Source organism: Pogona vitticeps, chromosome 13, assembly GCF_051106095.1.
Source record: "Pogona vitticeps strain Pit_001003342236 chromosome 13, PviZW2.1, whole genome shotgun sequence".
In the NCBI taxonomy this organism is placed as follows: Eukaryota; Metazoa; Chordata; class Lepidosauria; order Squamata; family Agamidae; genus Pogona; species Pogona vitticeps.
Genome location: NC_135795.1, coordinates 6,733,859 through 6,752,672, shown reverse-complemented (window position 1 = coordinate 6,752,672; position 18,814 = coordinate 6,733,859). Strand labels below are relative to the sequence as shown.

At 46.5% G+C, this 18,814-nt stretch overlaps 1 protein-coding gene across 2 annotated transcripts in view; it reads right to left on the bottom strand.

The window, feature by feature from the left end:
• NTN3 (netrin 3) overlaps positions 1–18,814 on the bottom strand; it is a 235,454-nt gene that overhangs the window by 46,529 nt on the left and 170,111 nt on the right. For both annotated transcript variants that reach the window (XM_020808199.3, XM_072982925.2), the window contains exon 3: positions 16,502–16,690. In XM_020808199.3, coding sequence (XP_020663858.3) covers positions 16,502–16,690 — 189 coding nt within the window. The remainder of the gene's footprint in view (positions 1–16,501; positions 16,691–18,814) is intronic.

Sequence of the window (18,814 nt, the reverse complement as noted above, 5' to 3'; positions counted from 1 at the left end):
TTCTGAAGACATCAGATGACACTGCTCTAACAAACCAAAAGGGAGAGAGCAGAGAAATCACATTTTATTTTGTGACCTGCCTTGCTGATGAGTGTACCAGCTGAATGGGTGTGTTAAGCAGCTGGGTTCAATTATTTGGGTTGCAGCCGGCTTTGGTCATGCTTAGAGTTTGTTGTTGTTAATGTGCTGTCAGGTGATCTCCAATTTATGATGGCCCTATGAATGTGCAAGCTCCAGAATGTTTGGTCCTTAACAGCCCTGCTCAGCTCTTCGAATGTCAAGTCCGTGGCTTTTTTCAATCCACGTCATATTTGGTCCTCCTCTTTTCCTGCTACCTTACGCTTTCCCCAGAAATACTGCCTTTTCCAGGGAACCTTGCCTTTTTGGGATATATCCGAAGTATGAAAGCTTCAGTTTTGTCATCTTGGCTTCCAGGTAAAATTCAGGCTCGATTTGCTCTAGAACCCGCTTGTTTGATGCTTAAAGCAGACCCAGTGAAATCAATAGGACATGGGTTAGTCATTACACTGTTAAATGTGGTCCCTTCCACACGTTTTTACGCCCTCCACTTGATTTGGAAAAGTATTGCTCCAAACTAGAAACTGAAAGCAAACAAAAAGTGTGCTGCTTCTATACCGCCCCATAGCACTTAAAGCACTCTCTCGGCTGTTTATAATTTAATTTTGCAGGCTATGCGTTGCTCCCCCCCCCTAGCAAGCTGGGCACTCAAATTAGCAACCACAGAAGGATGGAAGGCAGAGTCACCCTTGAGCCAGTTATCAGAAACTCAGGTTGTAAGCAGAGTCTTGACTGCCGTCCTGCAGTTTAACCGCTGTGCCATGAACGCTCCAGAAAAGGCCTTTATTATGTTGCACAAAGCAGCTATTTCGATCTTCTACTGTTCCGAGGCCACACTCCCAGTTTATTATTCTACTTTGTGTAAAGGAGACTGGGGAGATCGGTACCTACCTATCAAAGATAAAATATAGTGGTGCCTCGCATTACGACGTTAATTGGTTCCAGCAAAATCGCTGAAGAACAAAAACATCGTAAAGCAAAATTAAAAAGCCCATAGAAATGCATTAAAACCCGTTTAATGCATTCCGATGGGCTGGAAACTCACCATCCAGCAAAGATCCTCCATAGGGCGGCCATTTTCGCTACCTGTGCAGCGAGGAATCCATCCCAGAAAACAGCGGGGGGCATTGTGTTTACCCGGCAGCCATTTTGAAACCGCCGATCACCTGGAGGAAAATCATCATTTTGCGAAGAATCGGTTCCCGAAGCAGGGAACCGATCATCCCAAAGCGAAATTCCCCCATAGTAAACATCGTAAAGCGATCGCAAAAAGTTAATCGTAATGCAATTTTGTCATAAAACAGAGCGATCGTAAAGCGAGGTCCCACTGTAAATAAAGATCACTTCCTTGTTTAGATGCCACACTATTATCGTCAAGGCAGGGGAACTGATCTGATGCTGATGCACCCACAACACTGCTATGCCACCACTATGCCTAAAAACAGTTCATAGCAGCACTCCGAAGGGCTGGCTTCAGGCCTGACAAAATCCTTTGGCAAAAGGGCCAACTGAGTCCCCCATCCTGTGTCGCAGATCCTAGTTGACTTGTCCGGCGCCTGTCCAGGGCCTGTCAAGCTTCCCTGCCCTTTTTATTCTCCACGGTGCCCCAGGCAGAGGGCACCTCAGGTATTCTGGTGCCCGGTGAGAAATTTCAAATGACAGTGGAATTACCAGAGGCAGTCACGGTTGCCAGAGAAACCCAAGGCTGGTGGACAGGTTGGCAGAAGAGCCAAAGAAAGTGGGAGCAATGGTTGCAGGGCGTTAGAATGCCCTCTCTAGACAAAGCAGTGGCAGGAGACTGTTTCTGCAGGGACTTCGTCAAGCGTTGGTGAAGTTGGGCTCCTTCCAAGGGCTCACACACCCTAGTCAGGGACCCAATAGCCCATCCACCTCTCACACTATAAACCAGGAAGCAATGGAAGTGGGGATAATGAGCAGAAGACTTCCCTGGATTGTGGGTCATCTGCCTGGGAAGCTGAAGGGGTCTGTAATCATGAGGAAGATGAGGAGAAGCGGCAAGATCTGGTGACAGGAAAGACTCAGAGGGAGACAGGAGGTCTTTGAGGTTATATATTGCCCAACGGCCTTCTAAAACCTGGAGCTGGCACCGGCTCTTTGGAAAAAATTTTGGATCGGAAAATTTCTCAACTCCTTGAACTGGCTCAGACTCGATTTCATATGTTTGACATATTTAGTAAACAAAACTTTTTCTTTAAAAAAAAAAGGAAGGGAAAAAGTACACCACGTTAATTTTATGCACTATATAAATATTTCAAGCATTTTTTCCAATAGTCGAAAGTAGTTGAAAGGAAAGATTTCATTGGAAATTCGAGTTCAATAAAGTGCACTTAATGTGGTGGAAATGTTATGTTCAAACACATTCAAAGCCTTGCTTGGAAATTATTTGTATTGGAATGCTTGTAAATAGATTTGAAGCCAGAGCAATTCAGTAGCACACATTTCTGTGTTGTTTAAGTTGCAAAAACTGGAGAAGTGAGATGGTGGAATAGACGTTCACGTAGACTACCTGGAGCGAGTCCCCTGAAACAAGGAACAACGACAACTTTAAAGCTACTCCTGTGTAAGTGATATTAAGATTGGCACCCATTCATTATGTTGCTAATTAGTTTCACAAACTGACGCATTTTTAAGAAATGGAAATTTTTCCATGGAAAAATCTGGTAGTGGAAAATTCTCTGAAATATTTGTTTTTTTTTGTCACAGAAATTTTTTCCAAACCCACATCCCTGTGTAAAACATGTCATCGGGACAGGAGTTCACCTCTCCTCAGCCTGACACGTGAGTAGTACCAACAAGGCCGATAAAGGCTTGCCACATGCCCATGAAAAGATCACCAAGAAGGTATCAGAAGGTATACCTCCCTCTCTCTCTCTCTCTCTGTTGCCCATCAACCAGCATTCAGGGGAGGATGCTGGAGGAAATATCCCATGAAGACCGGAAGCCCTTCACAACTGTGCCCTCCTGAGATACGTCTAATTACAATAACCGCCTGCTGTCAAGTTGATTCCAGACGGCAGGGACTCACTGTTGGTTTACTAGTCACTTCTGGTGGCCTTTTAGGACTATCCAGCTTGCCCAAAGGCTTCAGGGGCATACAAACCCATCAGCTCTACCCTCTCTGGGTGATTGTGGTGGGTCCCTTTCCCTGGGAAGCACAGGGGAGATCCGCCCTCCAGTCCCATCTCTGTAGAGAAGGGCTCCCACCTTCTGAACTATCCCAGCCCAGGTATTTGTCTAATTCTCCCTTTAAGGCTCCCTTCAAGTTTTCTGGGCCAGAAAAGTACGTAAGGAGGAAGATGCCACAAAGGCAACAAGGCCTGCTTGCCTTGATTCTGCCCAAGTGCTTCTGGATGGGGAAGGACCTCTATACAAACATTCGAATTGCAAGTCCAGAGAAGAAGCTACCTGGGACTAAATCAGAACACTGGTCCATTAACCCAATGTGATCAACACTCCCTCGCCCTGGGTCTCCAGGATTTCAGGCAGAATTTTTGCCTTAGCCCTTCTCGGAGATCCAGGTACTGAACCACAGATTACGGCGTTACCCAAAACGATCTAGCCTATTTCTTGCAAAGCTGATGCTCTACCACTGAGCTACAGCTTCTCAGAAGCGATAGGTCCTTTTTTCCTTATGGACGTTCACTATTCAGTAGCAGACGTCCAGATGGAACTGGTCCTGCTTCTCTAAAAGAAGCAAACGGCCTTTACAGAATGGAGTGGAGGCGCAGGGAAACCAAACCACCTTTGCACATCTCAGGATCCTTCCTGGGTCATCTCCCTTTTCTATATGACTTCTGTTTTCCTCACAAGTGGAGATAAGTGTATGCTTCCCCCCCTCCCCACATATAAGCTCCCCCCTCACTGACAAAGGCATGCTTGCGCATATTTTTCAAGTACGTACATGATTTTATGAACACTTTCTACGCACCAAAGTGAACTGCAAGCCTTGAAGACGCATAGATTTCTCAAGAAAAATGAGCTTCATCCAATTTGGCAGTCTGGGGCAAAAGGAGAGGGTTTCCTATGATTTCCCCACAGAAATGTAAACCCAGCAGATGCCTTTTCTCCCCCTAACCCTGTCCTGTCCGTGGTAACGCTGGCTGGCCGTGGGATTTGGCAAGTTGGTGCCCAAACGGAATATTCTCCAAGCTCAGGACCCATTGCTGGGAGTGGAAAATAGACCTGTCGGGTTTCACATTTCCCAAAGAAAACAATAGCTCTCTGTTTCACACCGACCCCAAAAAGTAACTTCTCCAAAGATCTGCATGGATCACAAGAAAACAACAGGCAGGGCCCGGCCCGGCCATCATTGCTCTCCTCCCCTACCCTTTCCTATCACTGCACCGGCCTTCATTCGCCCTTAACGGTGGCTCCTGGATGCGGCTGCAAGTTGCCAGCACGGACTTTAAATCATCCTGTTGCTTCTGCCAAAGCGCCGGCCTCGCGCCTCGAGCTGTGGATATTTTTGCCTCTAAGAGCTTAGCTGCCACTCCTTTGCCAGCCATCACTGGATACAGTGCACATTTTATAGCTTCCCTTAAATTATAGGGATTAATACCCAGACGTGCCTTAGATGGCTTTTCAGTTACTAGCGTTCAATTAGCCCAGTCTGAACACTTGTCCTGTGTTTTCCATATGCCCAGCTTTTCCATATTATCAGGTTCACTTTATGCTTTATCCGCTGGAAGGGGATCAACTAAAAGTATTAGCCTGTCAGCTCTAATACAGCCTCCTCCTTCCAGACAACCCTGGGATGTCGTAGGAGGGCTCCGTGCGATGCTGCCGGAGTTCTGGAGAGCTTGAAGCCCGCCTAGCCTTGGAACCGTCTCCGGAGTTAGATTGAGCTCCTGGCTCTGGCACAGAAAATGCATTAGGGCTGCAGTTTGGAAAACGATTAATGGCGTTAAAAATAGTGGGGCAAGGCAAGATGTCTGACGGCCGGGGCAGCAGGACTGTCACCGCCACCCCTTGCTCCCTCGGTGCCTCATCTGGAAGAGTCCTTCCTCCATAGAGACCTTCCTTCTGGGCCGCTGCAGTCCGGGATGCTGGCAAGCCTTTGGTACCGAGTCGCAAGACACAAAACAACAAGCTTTGTCCCCCCCCCCGAGGATGGATGGGTGGGGTCTGAGTTGAGCCCAATTCATTGAAAAACAAACAAACCAATCCACAAGACGATTGGTTTTTGAGATCTCTGTTGCGCTTCGCAAGACAATGTTTTCTATGGACGATTTTCACAAGATGACTATTTTCCCATTGGAACGCATTAATTAGATTTCAGTGCATTCCAATGGGGAACCGCCTTTCGCAAGACAATGTTTTCACAAGATGACGTTTTTCACTGAACGAATTAACATCGTCTTGCGAGGCACCACTGTACTTACTGTTTCGGCTTTGCTCTTGTCTTTTAATATTGCAAGCTGCCTCTTTATACTCATTGCTCTTACTTTTAAACATTGTATTTTTATTATGTAAACCACTGTTGTATACAGTACTCGTTTTCCGCTTTAAATACTGTCTCTCAAAGACGTAAGCTGCCTTGGGTCCTTTTTAAGGAGAAAGGCAGGGTAAAAATATGTTACATAAATAAACAAATAAACAATTGCAGTCACATAACACAGAAATCATGAACCAGCCCAGCTCTGCTCCATGCTCAAGCTAGACCTTTTTTGGTCCAGTAGCACAGCTACACTTTTTGGGGGTGGGGCAGACTGGAGAAATCCCTGCATGCATGGAGGAGTTACTTTAAAGAAGATTTCTCTCAACAAAGCAAGTCTTTCCACAGCGATCAGATGTGATCCTTCTTCGCCGTCTGATCACACCCTAAGACAACTATCTCACCCCTAGACAAATGGTCTGTTTCAATGTACCCCAACTTTCTAGGTTTCTTTCCCCCCCCCACTGTACGGGCCACCACCTGCAATTCAAGGGTTCACCACATGGGGCAGCCCTACACAAAGATCCAGAAGTTCCAGGTACTTCTGTATAGGTGGCAGTCATGGTGGGTAGATATTCTTCCAGTCAGATGGGGGTATCCCTTGCCTTGCAGCCAAATCTGACACCGCAAGCCTCAAATCTCTCTCTTTTTGGCCAGGTTTAAAGAATATTTTGGGGAATGGGGTGGAGATCCTCCAGGAAGGCTCCTTTGCGCCTCCTAATATTTGCTCCCTGGCACAACGCATTCTTCCCTTCCCGTTGAGCAACCCAACAAGCCAGGAAGCGGCACCCTCAGGCTGGGTGCACAGATTCTAATCACTTCTTCACCTCAAAGATGCCCAAGATTGCCATTCAAATCTACGGCATCCTTGCCAGCAGCTTGGCGCTTCTGTGAAAAACCCTAGCCTACCACAGAAGGAATGGTTGGTAGGGAGGAGATGTGCTCCGTTGGCTTTGTAAGCAGGTGGCAGAAGGGATCAGCCTGTGCCTTTCGGTTAGAGAAGAAAAACATGATGAGCGGTCTGTCCCACCACCGCCATCACATCCCCGGGGGCAGTTCAGGTTTGTGGTTTGGCCCTCCTTCAGAGCCCTTATCACCTCTTAATGGGGATGCTTTGTAACCTCCTAATGCTCTGCAATTATGGGCTGGGATGATCTCAAAGCAGGACTTGCCTCGACAGACTTCAAGCTGCTGCTGCTGCTGTTGCTGCTTCAACTTAAGAAACTGGAAGCCAGAATATATTTCAACCAAAAAAGGGAGGGGGAAGCTCTCCCTTGGTTTCTCCTTGCAAAAGAGAGAAGACTGAAAGGCTGGTTGGGGTGGGGGGCGGGGTGGGGTAAGAGCTCTGTGAGTGGGTGGGAAGGGACCCCCTCATCTTCCTTTTTGACTCTTGTTCCACAGACAGCCTAAATTCTTCCTGGGTACATTCCTGATCTCACACACACACACACCCCTTCCCTGTAATCATCAGCTTGTGTGTGCATGTGTGGTATAGGATAAGAAGGAAGTCTTCAAGGAAGACTCCTAAATCCTGAGCAAAGAACTTAAGCTAAGTAACAAGAGCTTCTGTTCCCACCGCGCCTGGTTATAGCAGTGCCAAGAAATATGGGATAAGGGTAAACAACTGGCTCAGAACCATTTGCTGAAAGGACCTTACGCTGGGATAACCGTCGATGGACTCGGGAAGATTATGTCACTAGCCATAGGCTTTTCTTCTTCTTGACTGCATTCAGGTCATCTGGCTAACCTGGTTGGTTGGAGATCCGGGAAGGCACTATGTGCGTGGCCAACGGATGGGAACCATGGCATTCTCCGTCTGTGCTACCACGTAATTTGGAGATACTCCAAAGGTAAGCTCCCTTCCTGCCCATAAAGGGAGTTAATGTAGTCAAAAGGGCACTGGCCTAATTAGGCCTTTGGTTGGATACCAATGGTCAGTTCTTGCGTGCTTCTTCCTGGTCTCATTGTCTGATGGGCCCGTTCTATCTACTGTCTCCATAGACAGCCAAGTACAACCTCTCAAGACAAATCAAGTTAGTAACCTGATTATGGCTTCTTTTTGTCAATCTCTTCTGCAGAGTCTTGTGGGCTTCACATGGGCATCTGGTTGGCCCTAGAGAGGAAGGAAAGGAGGGTCTGTCTTGGTCTGTCTTGGTTCCGCTCAGCTCAGCTCTTCTTATGTCCATGGTACCTGAGCTTGTTAGAATTAGAGATGCTGAACATTAAGCTAGTAATCCTACCCCTGTGTGTGGAGTGCCCATTTCATCAACGAGGTCTTTGCCCTGTGGGGAAACCAGCTATACCAAGGGAAGGAAGGAAGGAAGGAAGGAAGGAAGGAAGGAAGGAAGGAAGGAAGGAAGGAAGGAAGGAAGGAAGGAAGGAAGGAAGGAAGGAAGGAAGGAAGGAAGGAAGGAAGGAAGGAAGGAAGGAAGGAAGGAAGGGGCGAGAAAAAGGAAGCTCAGGAAAGTTACTTTTCTGGATATGAACTCGTAGGCTTCCCAGCAAGCATGACCTATACTGCTTGGCGGATTCTGGGAGTTGTAGTGAATTTTTTTTTAAAGTTTAGTGTTTCCAAAATCTGTGGACCTTCCCACTAGGCTTCCAAAATAAGAATTTGAAAGGTAAATGGAGGTGTGTGCAAAAACAGGAAAGGAAAAGAGGCTGGAGGAATTTCCTACGGGCAGCCGCTGATGCAGTAACTCCAGAAAAATCCCTTCCCAGCCCCACAGAGGAAATGACTCAAGACTTCTTCTTTTTTTTCAAGAGACCACAAGAAGAAAAGTTCACTGACTGCTGTGCCACTTTCGTGCTGGGCTGCGATACCGAGAGTGTATTTCTTGCTCCAGGAAACCATGTAAAGAAGGGGATCGAGGTAGGAGGCTAGACTCTGCAATAACTGAGGGCTATAGAGGGTCGAAAGACATACGGCATGCATATCCACCCACCGAGGCCAGATCTCACAGATGGAGAAAGTGAACATGAACACCGGTGATGTACACACACAGTGGCTAGGGTGGGGTGGCTCAAGGACCCAAGAGTGAAGGAGTCTGCGTAGCTGGTATATCATTTTTATATGTTTCCCCAGATAAGGAAGACAAGGGAGGGACGTTTAATCACGGGAAAAGTCACAAGCCTCTCCACTCAGCCATTCCAAGATTGTCTGGAGAGCTTTCATAAAAAGGAGGGGCATGGTCTGAGCATTTCTTGAAATCTCAGGAAGATTTGGCCCATTGGGGAAGGAACACGGTTGAGCGAGAAACGCCCCCCCCCCCCGCTTCAGTGAAGAAAATCCTCAGACTCTCCAGATAGGTGTGGCGAAACAGATCATCCGAAGCCATGGAGAACCTCTGCCTGGCAGTGGCAACGACACCCATCTAATAGACCAAGGGCAAGATCTGGCAACGTTCTTAGCAATCATCTGGAGATGATGCTCCCTTCAGCGCACTCGCTTTCTCCAATACACGGCAGCTAACAGTGACCTAAGGACCGAGGTAGGACCATCTGGACCATTTTTGGGGGGCCTTTAGGAAGGGCTAGACGTTTTATCAAGCCATCTGTCCCAGTATAAAAAGAGCTCACAGATACAACACAGTTGCTACAGTTTCTGAGCTCTACCATGAAATAGAACTGAGTTGGCCAGCAGCTAGGCAGCATCCAGACCACACAATGTTCCCTGCTCTCGTTTTTCAGGGGTCTCTGGTCTCTCTCGGGTCCCACCTGCAACACTGAAGCTAGAGGGAAAATGTTCAAAAGGAGAAATATTGCCGTTCAGCACCAACACAACCTTCCCCTTTACCTCAGGTGGGAAGCGATGCACCACTGCTGCCATCACGGTATGCCACTGCTGGAAGCTGCTGCTCCATAACCTCCTTGCTTGGGTATATGAATAATGTCTTCACCCCTCTTCTCTCCACTCCTCCTCCTCCTCCTCCTCCTCCTCACGATGCCTTCAGCTTCAGATACCCCTGGTGCCAAAAAGGGATATTCATGCTGCAAGACGAGGAGCGGCCAGTCTATGAAAGCAGGCAGCAGAGTGGCAGGCACAGAATGAGGCTGGTGGCAGCAGAAGTCCACTCAAGCTTCCTGCTCGGAAACTAGCACTAGTGTCGGAACAGGAAGCTTGAGTGCATCTAGGCCTAGCTGAGCATTAAAGCTTTCTAATTAGGCCTTTCTCCCGGGTGAGCCACATTCAGATTTCGTAAAGCCTGCAAATAGGCAAGAGTCCAAGAATGGAGAATACTCTGTTTGTAGTCTCGAAAATCAGAAAAATCTCACCCTTTCAATGTATTGTGATTATGCTTAAATTATAAAAATCACATTTAATTTTCCACCTGTACACGTAAATTAATATATTTACAATTGTGCAATTAAGCTGTCTCTCTCTCTGGTGATGTTGATATGACCAGCTCTAAAAATCCATTGCAGCTCTGATCCCAAAAAATCAGCTCCTCGTAGTCAACGCAGCTATCATGGCAAGGTTTCAACAAGCGCAATGACCCATAGAGAAAGATCATGAACTCTTCAGCAAGCAACAGGAGGACGGGCGTTGGAAGTTAGGCAACACATGAATGAGAGGCCCTGCCAACTCAGCTGTTTGGGCGATTAAAAATGATTAGCTCTCCATTTCCTAATGACCCGGCTGGGAGGGAGGGCTCATTTGCCTCATCCTGCCAGACTCCTGCGACACTCCGTCTGCCACTGCGGCCTTGCGCTTTATGAGAAGCTTGTTAAAACTGTGAAGTTTCTCCTCGCTGCATCGTCCACGTTCCATCTAATCCCTTAGGGCAGATTGGGATTTTTCTAGGTAACGCAATAAGGCAGGAGGAAAAAAGGGTTTCCATCCATTGCACCCTGCGCCAGTCGCTCCCTTTAAAGAGAAACGCTTGGCGTGCTTCTTTTAGCCCATATTGCGGGCTCAGCTACAGACTGTTATGATCTGCCAGCGAATTCCTTCCAGGTGCAAAACATTCATAAACTAAAACATATTCAATTACTTGTTAAAAAAAATAAAAAGGAGCAACACCGCACAGCCCAGTCTCCAGATTGCAGCCACGGTTAGCATGGATGAATTAAGAGCACGAGCCAAAAAAAAAAAAAAACCAAAGCTGAAATGATACATTTAACATGCTTAATGTCTGCAGCACATATTTTGACGGGAAGGGATTGAAAAAATACACTAGTTCTGATTTAAAAATGTAAATAGAAAAGGTAATGTTTGAAAAAAAAAAATAATAATTCTGGGGAAGTACAACCCCCAGAACTCTCTTCCCGGTCATTCTACAACTTGAAAAGTTGTAGTCCAAAAAAGTAACTTTTCCAATGTTGGGGAAAATGTAAGAATAAATCACAACCCCTTCATGCGTTCACTGGTAGCAACTTAGTATAGCCTGTTCAAATGGCCATGTTGGCTTGGAGAGGTAACCGGGGGGGGGGGGGACATATCCAAAATCTGTCCAAAGACAGCCATTCTTATCAGGACACAGAACCAAACTGGATTATCATACAAATTACATAAAATTTACTCTCCGTCGATTTCCATGTCCTCCTGCAGGCATGATGGGCTAGCTCCTTTTATTTATCGGTGATCTTCTGTCATGCAAATAGTACTAATATTTTTATTAATGGCCTGTTTTCTCTGGTCTACCAACCTGCCATAAAGTTTATGGTATGCAAACAGGATGCTCGCAAACATATACAGTAAATGCCCTTCTTGGGAAATGCAGGTCTTTCTGCTTTCACCGTAGTGGGATCCAGGTAATTTGGAAAAATGATTGGTGGGACAGGAGATACAAAGCTGAGAATAACTGGGATCACGACAGCTATTTTCACCCTTTGGCACACCATACATTTTGAGGACAAGCAAAACCTCAGTGTCTTGTATTTTACACAGTTATGTAGGAGTGAGAATTCTGGTAATTGGTGAAACTCCCTTCCTTTGCTGGGATGTTTGAGGGATTTGATTTCTGTACATTCAGATGCGCACATGGACCAGATTTGCACCTGTCAAACCAAAGGCCAAATCTTCTTGGTTCCAACCCAACCGGTGAAGCAGGGCAGAGTTTAGACATGTTAAATTTTTGGATTATGTTCTTAGAATCCCTCAATCAACATGACCAGGGAACTCTAGACTCCTAAAAAGCAACTTTTCCAAGTTTTCCTGCTGGGAAACATATTGGGAAAAGCTAAATTCAGCAGGATCCATGAGATCAGTACGCATAGTTATTCGTTCGCTGAAAATATTAAATGAATCCCCCCCCCCAAGAAATACACATTTCTAATGTGTATCACCAGAACTTGCTATTAGAGGGGACCAGAGTGCTATATAGAGAGTTTGCATATCCACGGTTTTTGGCATCCGTGGCGGGTGGGTGGATTTGAAACCAGGGCTGTACTGTACTTTTCACCCGAATTCTACAGGACTGCACTGTTAAGCCCCAGTCGTATATGGACCCATTGGCAGAAGGCCCCACTAAACCCAGCAGAAAGTTATTTCTGAGCAGATATGCACAGGATTACAATTTTGGAAAGAAAGGAAAAACCAGAATACTTGGGAGAGGTTTATACGTAACCTGGAAAGGAAATAAAACCACCTTCTCAACCTGGCTGATTGCATGAGAGAAGCGTGAAGCCAAGGAAGGAGGACAGAGCAGAGTTTTATGGCTATCTGCTTTGCTCTGTCATGACCTTCAAGGTTCCAGGACAAGAAAAGCTTCTAGTGGTGTCATAAGGAGCAAAAGGCAATGAATCAGAGTCTTCCAGCTCTCTCCTTAGAACAGGAATTACTAGCACAGTTTAAACTAGGTTAGAATGCTACAGCCGGTTTTGCTGCGATAGCTTCTATTCCTTCCTCTGTTATCCTGAACATATTCTGAGCATGGGACATCAAAAGGAGCTTTCACTTATCGGATGCCCTCCAGATGTTTTGGGCTTCAGTCTCCTTGATCCCTCAACGGTCACCACGTAAAACGTCAGGGGGCACTGGGACTGAGCAAGGATGTGTAACAATGGCACACCACATGCTTCTTAGCAAGCGAGTCCCCAAGAACAGAGTAAGGCTGGCTTCTGAGTAAAGATCCATGGAATTGGGCTGTTTGGTTCAACGTTTATGGACCACTGAACGAGATGTTGGGTTCCTTGCACACAAAAGCAAACAAAAAATACAAATAAAAATAAAAGCAACTGGGGAGGCCCTTTCAAGAACCAGAACAGAAGATGACCTTGGAATAGGTCCTCGGGCAAAACAGAAACATAACATTCTTCTCATCCCTCACATGTTGCTCCCCAGGGGGGAAAAAGGGGGGGGGAGGAAGCCCCTCTGCTCCTTTTGCTGAGAAGTCATCATAAAATTTGGTGCATGCTTACAAAACGGGGAAAGTGTGTCCATTCCCAAATGCTTATCAGGATCCGGAAAACATTTTTTTTTACTTAGAAATGAAGCCCTTTCCTGATACGGCCGAGGCCTCGGTGCAAGCCCCTGACTGGAAAGGGACTCGTGTGTCAAGCACGTGTTTCCCTGAGCAGCTGACACGGCCCTGATTCTGACAACAGTAATGTTTTGGGTGGAAAAAACAAAATCATATTTTCCAGAAAAAATTGCCATAGAAATGATGGCTACATTTTTCCACGGAAAATCTTCTATTTTTAGAAACGCCTTCTTTCATAAGATTAATTAGTAACACAATGAATGGACACAATGCATTGCCCGATTATGCAACTGGAATGGATACAATACCAGCCAAAATCTAAAATCTAAGTTGCCATTCGCTTTTTTTTTCTTCCAGAGATTTGTCCTAAAGAACTGCACATATTTAAGTCTGCAGCTCTTCAGGCACACTAAAATTAATATGTTAACACTTTTCAGAGCCTTTAATTTGTTTTTCCACTCAAAATCAAAGGAACGTCAAGGAAGCATATCCTATTGAGCTGTCACATCTTAAAAATATTTGCAAGTTTTCCAATAAAAATAATTTCCAAGTAAAAGTTTGAATCTGTTTCCTTACACTATTTCAAAGCACATGCTGACTGCAAGACTAAACATATTTACTAAAGAGTAGGCCTTCCTGAGTCCAGTGAAACTTACTTTTGAGCAAAGATCCGTATGATTGCATTATACAAACTGTACTGATCCCTTTTGTCCTATTTCCCCTTTTTTGGTGTATTTATTTGATTCAAGAACCTTGATCACATTTCATTTAGAAATCACAAGGAGGTTTACATATTAGAAATACAATAAATCTAGTAGCTAAAAAGGATAAAATAATAAAACAGTGGAAACTGAAAAACAATTCATTAGAAACAATAAGTTTTTTTTTAAAGGTGCTGCTTATATGTCATCCCATAGTGCTCAAAACACTATCTGGGTGGTTTACGATTTAATCTTTCAGGCTACACATTGCCCCCCACCTCCAGCCCTAGTTTGTTGGGTACTCAGTTATCCAGCTTTGAAAGAATGGAAGGCTAAGACAACCTTGAGCCCACCAAATCCATCGCAGGTTACAAGCCATGATGGGGATGTATCATCTCCAGGCTTCAAAGGAAGGTACCTCCAAATGCCAGATACAAGGGAGGGGGAAAAGGAGACAGGTCTCTCGTTGACTCGTGGGCTCCCCGAGGCATCTGGTGGGGCCCCTGGGAGATCCAGGAAGCTGGACTAGATGAGCCCTCGGCCTGATCCAGCAGGGCTCTTCTTAGGTTCTTATGATCTTAAATCCTAATAGGCAATACAGTGGTGCCTCGCTAGACAGTTACCCCGCATGACAATTTTTTCACTAGACATTGACTTTTTGCGATCGCTATAGCGATTCGCAAAACAGTGATTCCTATGGGGGAATTTCGCTGGACAATGATTGCCCCGCATTACAACGAAACCGCTTAACGACTATCTTTTTGCGATCGCAATTGCAATTGCAAAACGATGGTCTGAATGGGGGAATTTTGCTTTGCGGTAATTGGTCCCTGCTTCGGGAACCGATTCTTCGCAAAACGATTATTTTTAAACAGCTGATCAGCCGTTTCAAAATGGCCGGCAGGTAACTAAAATGGCTCCACGCTGTGTTTAGGGACAGATTCCTCGCTATACAGGCAGCGAAAATGGCCGCCGTATGGAGGATCTTCGCTGGACGGTGAGTTTTTACCCCATTGGAACACACTGAAGGGGTTTCAATGCGTTTCAATAGGGTTTTTATATTTGTTTTACAATGTTTTCGCTTAACGACGATTTTCCTGGAACAGATTATCGTCATTAAGCAAGGCACCACTACTGTAGCAGTAAATTTGTTCAGCGAGGGCTCTTGGTAATTAGCACTTAAATTCTTGGGTTTGAAATCCTGTGTATTCAACCGCATTCATGCTGAATTATGGTTACCATAATCTGGTTTGTGAAAGGCTTCTCATCTTTAACACTACCATGTAGACAGGTACAATGTGGTCTTCTTTGGGCTAGAAGGAGCCATAGCTATTAGACTTGGCCACTGCAGAGTCAGCATAATTTAATGTTACTTTGAGTTTCCCAAAATCCACACCTTTCTTTATATTTGGGATGGAAAGAACTGGGGAACTGAAAAGTCAAACCTAAGGGAAAGTGAAACAGACAGATTTCCCCATCCCTAACTGAACTACAGTATTGGATCATCTGGGCATACTCTCAAGGAACTGTACAAGGCGTCTGTGAAGAAACAGTATTTTGAAACGGGAAGACTGAATGAAGAAAGAAACCACTGCACTGATTCAAATTTGGGAAGGCTTCCCTTTTTGGAATACAACCGCCAGATACAGCCATTATCAACATGGCCCCCATACTGGCTGTGGGAGTTTTTGAGAGCTCCGTGATTTGCTAGCTCTGTATCTGAGGTACAAAAATCCAAAATTACACAGCAGTCAAACGTTGGCAACATCTACAAGGAGCTTTCTCCCTCTCTTTTTTAATCTCAGGCACTACATTCACATAAATATGGCAGGCACAAATTATTCAGTGCTGACAGAGCAATGGTGCCTTGACTGAGAGACCCACCAAACTAGAAAAGTTGCCTTCTCTGCCTTTGGTGATAAACTCCGTTTTGAGCGTAATTAACCTGGAAAATGCACATAAACACACATTCAACCCAAGCAATGCCTGCTTCTCTTCAGATGCTGGCTCCATTTACGGTGGTATCACCGTTCCACCCCTTAAAGTCATGATGGAAAAATCTGTACCCTCCAGATGTTGATGGACTACAACTCCCATGATTATACACAACTGGCTATGCTGCTTAGAGCAATGATCCCCAGCCTTGGGCCTCCAGATGTTCTTGGACTTCAACTCCCAGAAATCCTGGCCAGCAGAGGTGGTGGTGAAGGCTTCTGGGAGTTGTAGTTCAAGAACATCTGGAGGCCCAAGGTTGGGGACCACTGGCTTAGAGATCAGAGGCACTCTTGTGCAGGGGTGGGAATTTCCAGGTGGTGTGAACAAACAGAGCCCTCCTGATACCCAGTTTCTAAACCTGGAGTTTCCCCCAAATTGTCACTTTCCCTTCCTTATGATTCCCCCTCGGCGATTTGATCGCTTCCGTATGTTTTGAACCCATTCTGATTGGCTGAAGTGCCTCTCCTAAGAGTTCTTAGCACTTACTAAAGAACCTTTAACTTGAAATAACTATGCATTACCACTGCAGTGCCAGCACCACGCTAACTACTTACCTGACACTGAATTTGGCTGTTGGGCTAACAGGGGTTTCCCCCATTCTGGGAACAGCAGATATAGGAAGCATTGCTTTCGGAGGGAGGAATCACAAGTCCCAAAATACCTACCGGCTATACTAGCAGAAATATTCTACTGGTGTAGCCAAAAAAAGGGAGGTGGTTTCCCCTCCCCTTATCTTTGAGAGCTCATGCCTTCAGATCCCCCCCCCCCCACACATGGGATGTAGGAAGACCCCGGCTGCCCAAAGAGGCCAGCCGTCCAGCGAAGGAGGAAGGGCGAGTCAGCCCTACCTTTGCAAGCCTTGCGGTCCGTGATGGATTTGCTCATGTCCCGGTAGAAGCCCTCTTTGCAGTAATGGCAATGCCGCCCGGCCGTGTTGTGTCGGCAGTTGAGGCAGACGCCGCCGCTCTTCCGCCCGGAGAGTTTGTAGAGCTCCATATTGAAACGGCAGCGCCGGGCGTGGAGGTTGCAGTTGCAGGCTGCAAGGAAGAGACAGAGAGCAGGTGAAAAGGAGGAGGAGGAGGAAGAGCAGGAATCCATTGGCGGGAGAGCTCAGGGGTTGAGGTCTCTGGCTGAGGAGCCAGAGGTTGAGAGTTCGACTCCCCACTGGGTCTCCTTGACAGGGGCTGGACTGGATGATCCATAGGGTCCCTTCCAGCTCTGGAGTGCTAAGGTGGTTGATGATGACGATGATTACAGTAGTACCTCAGTTTGCAAAACGGATCTGTTCTGTGCAACGTTGCATAGGACGGAAATTTCACAAACTGAAACGCCAATTGCGCCACAAAAGGGGCGGCACTATAGGTGCAATGCGCCCTGGGAAAACCCTTCATTCCTAAACCAAATCCCTCACTTGTTTCTAGGAGTATTCTGGAAGCTGCAGTCCAGCTTCTAATTCAGACTCGAAATGTGCAGAACATGCTTTTGGACTATAACTCCCAGAATTCTTTACCAGAAAATCACAAGAACTTTTTTTTAATTGAATTACTTTTTCGTTCCTTGCCCATTTCCCATGTCTAGGACATGTATTGATGGCTCCAATCAGATCTATTACAGCTGAACAGGTTGGTGGCTATTGTTATGCTTCGGGACCATCATAGCTGATTCCTGCAAATGATAATCTGCTTCCAAACTAGAACTGGAAGTCCAATTCACATGGTGGCTCCTAATATTGGCTTGACAATGAGCAGCTGATCTGCAATAACCACCATTAGCTCAATTTGAACATCTCAGCAAACTATAGCCAAGACAGGAAGGCTGGAAAAGGATCGTCTAAGAGCAAGAAAAGAGCAGGTGCAATAATAGTTCCTCGTTCCTGGCCACCAAGAGAAGCAAAACATTTCATACAGGTGACAGTTGTGTCCGTAAATATGGCAGGGAACATTTCTGACTCCTTGGCTTGGTGTGGGTACATTGGGTGGTGGAACATCTTTCTTAAGCCACCGTATGGGTAACGATGAGCACAGGGTCCCCGCGGGCGGCAGCAGAAGCAGGGTCTCCAAAAGGAAAACAAGGGGAGGACTGTGGCCTGTTCCGATCAGCTCACGACTCTGTGCAGCCGGTTCTACCCAAAGCCCTCCCGTCCAGTGCCCAGCAAGGAGACCACCTTCCTCGAACTGGCCGGAGGCTGGAAGCACGGAGCCCTTTGCTATCATCCACTGCCAGAGCTACTAAAGATCACCAACAGTCCCAGCTGTGGCCACGTTATGAAGCCGACCGGGGTGGGGAAGCAGAGGCCTTGGGAGCTGCTAAAGTCATTGGGTTACCTTCATCCCGTGTGGAAAGGACTTGTTTTCGTTTTTGTTTAAGTAGTGGGAGGTGGGAGAATTACCGTATTTTTCGCACCATAAGACACACTTTTCCCCCCACAAAACAGGGGGGTGGAAAGTCTGTGCGTCTTATGGAGCGAAGAAAACAGATTATATTTTCCTGTTTTCTTCTCCTAAAAAATTGGTGCGTCTTATGGAAAGGTGCATCTTATGGAGCGAAAAATACAGTAGCAGTTCCTGGTTAACATACTCACAAAAAGATAATGGGAACAAGGTTCCCCTCCGGCTTTCGCCTGGCGTAGCTCTTTGGCCCTCGCGCCACCCGTCGCCCCCCCTCCTGCCCGCCCACCCCATCTCCATGGCCAAACCCAGGCCGGGGTGAGAGTTTTTCCAGGCGTGCTGTGAAATTCATTAATGTGTCAGCCCACAATTTAACTGCTGGGCCTGCTTATCATTGCCATGAAAGTCCCTCTCCCCCGGCTCCTTCTCTCCCTCCTGCTCGCCCTCCTCCCCCGGCCCCCAGTCCTGGTATGGGCTGCAGCTTTCGCTCTGGCAGAGGCTTGACTTCTCCTCCTTCTAGCAGAAGAAAACCGGCGAGGCAGGCGGAGAGGGGTGGGGTGGGAGCAGGGGAGCAAACCCCTCGAAGATCAAACGGCTGTGAAGCACATGGGCTGGCCGGGACTCCAGACGTTAAGCCAGCTTTATGCTGCTAACGGTGATGCTCCCCCATCTATCTCCCTTTTCCCAGAAGCCCCCCCGGTCCATCCAGACCCCGGAGCAAGATATTCTTGGACAACAAAAACAACAATATTGACCTTTCTATGCGGTGGTCAT